This window comes from Lepus europaeus, chromosome 20 (assembly GCF_033115175.1).
Source record: "Lepus europaeus isolate LE1 chromosome 20, mLepTim1.pri, whole genome shotgun sequence".
Lineage (NCBI taxonomy): Eukaryota > Metazoa > Chordata > Mammalia > Lagomorpha > Leporidae > Lepus > Lepus europaeus.
The window spans coordinates 5,326,285-5,334,161 of record NC_084846.1 but is presented as its reverse complement, the minus strand read 5'-3'; the positions used below and the strand labels follow the sequence as shown (position 1 = coordinate 5,334,161).

The following is a 7,877-nucleotide window of genomic DNA, read 5'->3' as shown; positions in this document are numbered from 1 at the left end:
GGCGGGGTCCCGGCCCTATAGGACCCCCGCCGCCCTGCATCAGGGTAAAGCGGCCCAGGGCGGCTGATCCTGGCCCCGCCCGCGGCCCCTCCCCCCCCGTCGCCGCCTTTTGCGTCGGCCGACCGCGCCGCTCACCTGGGGGCCTCCCCTTTAAGGCGCGCTCACCTGGGCGCTCACCTGGGCGCGGGCGCTTCCGCAGGAAGGAGGAAGCCGCGCCGCCGCCGCCGCCGCCTCCCGGCGCTCCCTCCCCGCCACCATGTCCGCCTCGGCCGTGTTCATTCTCGACGTGAAGGGCAAGGTGAGGTCGGGCGCTAGGGCGGGCGGCCGGCAGGGGAGGCCGCGGAGCGCGGCGCGGGAACACCTCCCGGCCCCTCCCCGGCCCTGCAGGCCCTGGGGCCGGGGTCCCATCCCACCTCCGCCACGGGGTCCTCCCGCCCAGCCCTGCAGCCCCTGGGGGTCGGGGGTCGCATCCCACCTCTACCACGGGGTCCTCCCCCCAGCCCTGCAGCCCCTGGGGGTCGGGGTCCCATCCCACCTCCGCCACGGGGTCCTCCACCCGGCCCTGCAGCCCCTGGGGGTCCGGGGTCCCATCCCACCTCCACCACGGGGTCCTCCTGTCCCCCATCCACCCGGCCCTGCAGCCCCTGGGGGTCGGGGGTCCCATCCCACCTCTGCCACGGCTCCCGCCCCCCTCCACCCGGCCTTGCAGGCCCTGGGGGTCCGGGGTCCCATCCCACCTCCGCCACGGGGTCCTCCTGCCCCCCTCCACCCGGCCCTGCAGCCCCTGGGGGTCCGGGGTCCTCCCCCCCCCGCCCTGCAGCCCCTGGGGGTCCGGGGTCCCATCCCACCTCCGCCACGGGGTCCTCCACCCGGCCCTGCAGCCCCTGGGGGTCCGGGGTCCCATCCCACCTCTGCCACGGGGTCCTCCCCCCTAGCCCTGCAGCCCCTGGGGGTCGGGGGTCGCATCCCCCTCTGCCACGGGGTCCTCCCCCCCAGCCCTGCAGCCCCTGGGGGCCGGGGGTCCCATCCCACCTCCGCCACAGGTTAGCCCAGGCCCTGGCTTCTCCGAACCTCAGTTTCCCTGTGCGGTAAAGTGAGGACAAGAATCCCGCGGCCCAGGAGAATTTGCACAAATGGGCGCGTGGCCCGGTAGCCCCAAAGCCAGCCGTAGGCTGTTTAACCAGAACTGAGCCCCGTGGGCCCCTCCGGGAGCGCGCCTCGGACAGTTAGTGGAAAACCGCATTCGAAGACGAGTTTGTTGTTGGTGCACCTTTTTTTTTTTTTTTAAATCCATGCATCGCTTTTTTCATAACACACATCTGCCGTGGACTTGGTGAAGGCCCCTGGTACTATGATTGATTGCTGTTTGCCCCCTCCCAGGCAGAGCTGTAGTAGCTCAAAGAAACATATAGGTATAGCTTTGCTCTCGTCTTTTTGTTTTCCCCTTAAATAGTCCCTGCTTTGGTGTAGAAAGCCCCGGGGCCCCGGGCAGGGATCCTGCACCGAGGCACCCTGATCGCAGCTCCCTTGGGTCACGTCCTTTGGATCTGGGGCTCTGGCCTCAACTTTCCATCTACAAATGGAGATGCTGACACCTGCCTTGCAGGACGGTGGCCGGAGTGGGATCCGTCAGCCAACAGCCGGTCGCTGGTGGAGTGAGGGCTGGGGCTGGGGCTGGGCCGGGGGGTCTCCAGCCACCTGAGAAGGCGGCGGAAGCTGAGACAGGCCGCACCGCTGGCCGTGACGGGTCCCCTCTGCCCACCCACAGCCCCTGATCAGCCGCAACTACAAGGGCGACGTGGCCATGAGCGAGATCGACCACTTCATGCCCTTGCTCATGCAGCACGAGGAGGAGGGGGCCCTGGCCCCGCTGCTGAGCCACGGCCGGGTCCACTTCCTGTGGATCAGACACAGCAACCTCTACTGTATCCAGCCCAGGCGGGGGTCCCTGGAGCCCAGGGTGCTGGCTGCCCCGGTCCAGAGAGGGTGAGCCGAGGGTGGAAGTTGCACAGCATGGGTCAGGAGCGTGGGGTAGGTGGGGTACTTCATCTTGAGCGTCCCCTCCCTCAAAGGGTGCCTTTTCCTTGACCCTTGCTGCCCCCAGTGGTGGCCACCACGTTGAAGAACGCCAACGCCTCCCTGGTGTACTCCTTCCTTTATAAGACAGTGGAGGTAGGTACTGGTGTCTCATAGGCCGGCCGCCCTGTCCGTCATCTATTTTGCCCGCCCCTTTCAGGGGCCATCTCTCTCAGGAAGGCTGCCATAGTTTGGGGTAACAAAACCCCAGCTCGGCTGTATCTCCTTTGCTTGTGGGAGCAGGCACCAGGGAGGCCCCTGTGGGTGTGGGCAGCTGAGCCAGGGAGCTTGGGGTCTGGTGCCAGCTGCCCTACTTCCTGGCTGTGTGACCTTGGGTGAGTCACTGCTCCTCTCTGTGTCCCTAAGCTGGGGGAGGGGTTGTGACAAGTCTAACACCCCGCAGAGAGGGGCGGGCTCTTGGCACAGCTGTTGAGATGCCACTGGGGCACCCACACCCCACATCATCAGAGTGCCGGGGTTTGAGTCCCCGCTCTGCTTCCAATCCAGCCCTGTGTTGGGGCACACCCTGGGAGGCAGCAGGTGGCAGCTCATGAACTTAGGGCCCCGCGAACTTAGGGCCCCACCACCCGTGTGGGAGACCTGGACGGAGCTGCAGGCTGTTGTGGGTGTTTGGGGAGTGAGCCAGCAGAGGGGGCTCTGCGTCTCTCTCTCTCCCCTCCCTCCCGCCCTGGCTGGGCCAGAACAAAGCCAGGAAATTGAAATGCCATCTGGGTCGCCCACGTGGGTGGCAGGAGCCCAGGGACCTCAGTCAGCCACCTCCCAGGCGGTGCGTTAGCAGGGAGCTGGAGTTGAGGCAGAGTTGCTGGGATAAGAGGGGTCTTACCTGCTGTGCCAAATGCCCCCTCCCACTGGGGGCTCTTAACCTGTGGGCCCCAGGCCTGCAAGGGCTCATGGGTAGGATTCTGCACACCCATGAACTTGGATGTTTCTGTATGGCACAGTCCCTTTTCCATCTTTGTGTGTGTGTGTGTAAAGTACTATTTATTTATTTGAAAGGCAGAGTGACAGAGATCGAGATTGATCTTCCATTGCTGGTTCACTCCCCCAAGTGGCTGCAACAGCCAGGGCTGGGCCAGGCCGGAGCCAGGAACCCAGAATTCCACCCAGGGGCCCAAGCGCTCGGGCCATCGTCCACTGCTTTCCCAGGCGCATAGGCAGGGAGCTGGACGGGAAGTGGGGCAGCCGGGGCTCCAGGGGGTGCCTGTATAGGATGCGGCCAGCCCCCCGCCCCCACACGCCCTGTGCATTTTATGAGTCTGACCTGGGTCTCTAAGCTTCACTAGGTACACACATTACCCATGGCCCGCAGATAATAATAGTAATCAATGAGTGAGCTCCCTCCCTGAGCTGTTTCCAGACCTCTGTGCCCCCCGGGGCTGCTTAGGTCGCCATGGTGACCACGGGTCAGCTAGTGACCCGTCCACTTCCCCCAGGGAACGTTTCCCCGTCACCATGGCCAGCGCAGGCATCCAGCAGGCGCCCAGTGGCTGCTGGCTGGCTGGCTGCGAGGAGCCCCCTCCCCCAGGTGTTCTCCGAGTACTTCAAGGAGCTGGAGGAGGAGAGCATCCGCGACAACTTCGTCATCGTCTACGAGCTGCTGGATGAGCTCATGGACTTCGGCTTCCCCCAGACCACCGACAGCAAGATCCTGCAGGAGTGAGTGGGCGGGGGCACGGGGACCAGGGGCCAGGGCGGCCGGGCGGGCGCCGTGCCCACCCCGCGCCCTTCCGCCCAGGTACATCACGCAGCAGGGCAACAAGCTGGAGACGGGCAAGTCGCGGGTGCCGCCCACCGTCACGAACGCCGTGTCCTGGCGCTCCGAGGGCATCAAGTACAAGAAGAACGAAGTCTTCATCGACGTCGTGGAGTCGGTCAACCTGCTGGTCAACGCCAACGGCAGCGTGCTGCTCAGCGAGATCGTGGGCACCATCAAGCTCAAGGTGTTCCTGTCGGGCATGCCGGAGCTGCGGCTCGGCCTCAACGACCGCGTGCTCTTCGAGCTCACTGGCCGTAAGCACCCGCGGGGACCCCCTCTGCAGGCTGCACCCCCGGGAGGGAGCCAGGGTCCGCGCCCGCCCGCCCCACCTGCGGCCCGCTGGCAAGGCAGCACTCGCGCGCCCCCTGCCGGTCGGATCCAGGACTGCGGCTGCTGCTTCGTGGTACCCAAATCTTTGCACCAGTGCCCAGAACAGCGCAGGGAACTGAAGATACATCTTTGTCCCCTGTTGCGGTGACAGACGGGCTCGCGACACTGCATCCCCTATCAGAGCTCCTGGCTTTGGCCTGGCCCAGCCCTGGCTGTTGCAGGTGTTTAGGGAGTGAACCAGTAGATGGGAGATCTCGTCTGTGTCTCCCTGCTAGCTCTGGGCCTCCGGGTCCTGGTGCCCCGTCTGGTCCTGTGTGGGAGGGGGGCGGGCGGGCCCCAGGGTCACTGTGCACGCTTCCCTCCGAGTCTCAGGAAGCAAGAGCAAGTCGGTGGAGCTGGAGGACGTGAAGTTCCACCAGTGCGTGCGGCTCTCGCGCTTCGACAACGACCGCACCATCTCCTTCATCCCGCCCGACGGCGACTTTGAGCTCATGTCCTACCGGCTCAACACGCAGGTGAGGGCGCGGGAGGACGGGGCCGGGGGGCCGGGCTCCGTGCCTGCCGAACCAACAGCCTCATCGCCGCCGCGGTCTGCAGGTCAAGCCTCTCATCTGGATCGAGTCTGTCATCGAGAAGTTCTCCCACAGCCGGGTGGAGATCATGGTCAAGGTGGGCCCCTCTCCCCCCAGGCCACCCTTGCTCCCTGCTGTGTCCACGGCGTCCCTCTGCCTGCCCCGGGCTCTGTCTCTTCTGAGCCCTTAGCTCACGCATTTCACAGAGAGGTTTCCCATCCATTGGTTCACTCCCCAGATGCCCACAAAGTCTTAAAAACGATTTTTAAACATTTATTTGAAAGAGACAGAAAGGGGGTCTTCCAGCCACTGGTTCACTCCCAAAATGCTTGTAACAGCCAGAACTGGGGCCAGACCAACACCAGGATCCCGGAGCGCCATCTGGGTCCCCCACGTGGGTGGCAGGGGCCCCAGCGCTTGGACCATCGCCTGCTCTCAGGGTGGGCACCAGGAGGGAGCCGGAACCCAGGCTCCACCACGATACGGGACCCTGAGCACCACGCCCCATGCCCGCCCCGCGAGGGGGCTGTTCACGCCCCATCTCTCTCGCCGGGCAGGCCAAGGGCCAGTTCAAGAAGCAGTCGGTGGCCAACGGCGTGGAGATCTCGGTGCCTGTGCCCAGCGACGCCGACTCCCCCCGCTTCAAGACCAGCGTGGGCAGCGCCAAGTATGTGCCCGAGAAAAACGTGGTCATCTGGAGCATCAAGTCCTTCCCGGTGAGCCGGGGCGGGCGGGCGTGCGGGCGGAGACACCGAGGCTGCCTGAGGGGTGTGGGTTTACCTCCCGCCCTGGGGTCAGGCTCCTCCCCTCCGCTTTACGAAACTGCTCATCTGAAAGGCAGAGTGGCAGAGAATCTTCCATCCCCCCAGTTCACTCCCCAAATGGCCAGGGCTGGGCCAGCTCGAAGCCCGGAGCTCCATCCGGGCCTCCCATGTGGATGGGATGGGGTGGGGTGCGGAGGGGCCCCCTTGGGGTGTCTGATGCCCCCGTGTACCCGCAGGGCGGCAAGGAGTACCTCATGCGCGCCCACTTCGGCCTCCCCAGTGTGGAGAAGGAGGAGGTGGAGGGCAGGCCCCCCATCGGGGTCAAGTTTGAGATCCCTTACTTCACTGTCTCCGGAATCCAGGTGAGGGCAGTGGGCGGGGAGGGGGCTCTCCTGGGCCCCGGGCTCCCGTCCACTTCCCTGTCCTTAGCTCAGGCCCCTGCAGTTCTCCCATCCCCCACCCCCCGCATCCTCCCTGCCTTCTCCCCTCTGCTCCCAGCCTGCCTGCTCCCCCGCGCCGGGGCCACCCCAGCCTGCCTGCTCCCCCACATTGGGGCCACCCCAGCCTGCCTGCTCCCCCGCGCCGGGGCCACCCCAGCCTGCGCCCCGTTGCCTCCTGCTAGGTTGGGCTGCCACTGCTGCTTTCCCCAGCCCCTCTGCTCCCCCAAGCCCAGACCCCTCGCTTTGTCCCCTCCCCCACCAGGTCCGGTACATGAAGATCATTGAGAAGAGCGGGTACCAGGCCCTGCCCTGGGTCCGCTACATCACACAGAGCGGCGGTGAGCAAGCGGGGGCCCCCGGGCTGCGGGGCGAAGGGGATGGGACGCGGTGGGGATGCACGTTTGGCCCTCACTCTGGCTCTGACAGCTCCCAACCTAACAGGGCGGCCCTTCCTGGCCATGCCGTCCTGGGCACAGTGACAGAGAGAGATCTTCCATCTGCTGGTTCTCTCCCCAAACACTCAGGGTGGCCGGGGCCCACGTGCTGGGCCACTGCCGCCTCCTGGCTGTGTGTGTGAGCGGGAACCGGGTCTTGTAGGACGCGGGCACTCTGACGTAGGGCGCGGGCGTCTTCACCACCAAGCTAGTCGCCTGCCCCTTGCTTGGCTGGGCTGGGGGTGGGGCTGTCCCCCCCTCCCCCCCATCCTTAGCTTCTTGTTCCTCTGCAGATTATCAGCTCCGTACCAGCTAGGAGGGAGAGGACGCTCCTCTTCAAGTGTGGGGCCGCCCATCTCCCCAGGCCCTGGCTACAGATCCACAGGGAGAGCGTGTGTGCGTGTGCACGTGTGTGTGACCAGTGTCCAGCTCCCAGCACCCTCCTCTCCCACCATGGGCTGGGTGTGTGTGGGGGGAGCGGGGAGGTGGTCCCCCTGCCTCCCTCGCTCCCGGGGCTGCCCCACCCCACCCCCGATTTTACATGAAGAAACCAGAGAGGCCTGAAGCCCCCCCCCACGAGTGCCTTTGCAGTGACCTGCCTTAGGGGGGTGTCGGGGACCCTCCTCCTCCACAGCTGCTGCTCCGTTTTAGGGTGTCGTTAAAACAGTGCATCTAGCCGTGTGGTTCTTGGCTGGGGACTGGGGGTGCGGTGTGGTGCCAGGGACACCCCTGAAACTGGAATGGGAGTGGCCATTCCACGCAGGGAGCAGAACCTCCCATAGCCGCCAGAGGGCGCCGGCGAGCCGGGAGGCCGACCGCGACCCCTCTCCGGCTCGGAGCCCCCGGGTCCGCCGCGCCCACCCCTGAGGGCGACCCCTCCCCGGCTCGGAGCCCCCGGGTCCGCCGCGCACCTGCGCCCACCCCTGAGGGCGACCCCTCCCCAATCGGAGCCCCCAGGTCCGCCGCGCACCTGCGCCCACCCCTGAGCGCCCCTGCCCCTCCGCACCCCCGGCTCCCTGCTCCCCTTTGGGTGCCCGGTCACCTCTCCCACGGGGCCGTCCCGGGAACCCATGTCGGCGGCCCGCCTTTCCCCGAGGCCCTCTCACGGGCCCGTTTGGTCGGATCCGTAGCCCTGACCACTCAAACATTAAAAAATAACACCAGCTGCTTCTCCTCGCGCCGTTCTTGGGCCGGGCGCGCTCCTCAGGGGGCCAAGTCCTCGGTCCCCCCGCGTGGACCCTCCCCTCCGCGGGGCCGGCGCGGGGCCCCGAGAAAGGCGCCAGCTCCCTCAGCCAAGCCCGCGTCCGCGTTCTGTTTCAAACGTGGCTCGGCGGTGCGCGCGGTGAGGCCCGGCCCTCTCCCGTCCACCCTGAAGGCGCTGAGAGCCCGGAGCAGCCCGCGCCCGCCATTCCGCTCCTGACCTTTCTCCCCCCGGGGCAGTTACTCGGGCTCGCTTTCCCGCCCGCCTGGCGGGTTTGAAATCC

General features: G+C 66.4%; 1 protein-coding gene across 2 annotated transcripts; it reads left to right on the top strand.

The window, feature by feature from the left end:
• Window positions 1–230: 230 nt before the first annotated feature.
• AP1M2 (adaptor related protein complex 1 subunit mu 2) lies at window positions 231–7,112 on the top strand. 2 transcript variants are annotated; one of them, XM_062178393.1, is made up of 11 exons: window positions 231–298; window positions 1,769–1,925; window positions 2,105–2,172; window positions 3,623–3,753; window positions 3,833–4,107; window positions 4,556–4,698; window positions 4,781–4,852; window positions 5,313–5,471; window positions 5,756–5,881; window positions 6,222–6,297; window positions 6,687–7,112. In XM_062178393.1, the coding sequence occupies exons 1-11, from the start codon at window positions 257–259 to the stop codon at window positions 6,707–6,709; spliced, it is 1,272 nt and encodes a 423-aa protein (XP_062034377.1). In that variant the 5' UTR covers window positions 231–256; the 3' UTR covers window positions 6,710–7,112. The 2 variants fall into 2 exon arrangements, with proteins under 2 accessions (XP_062034377.1, XP_062034378.1); XM_062178394.1 differs by having other exon boundaries at window positions 4,550–4,698.
• Window positions 7,113–7,877: the final 765 nt, after the last annotated feature.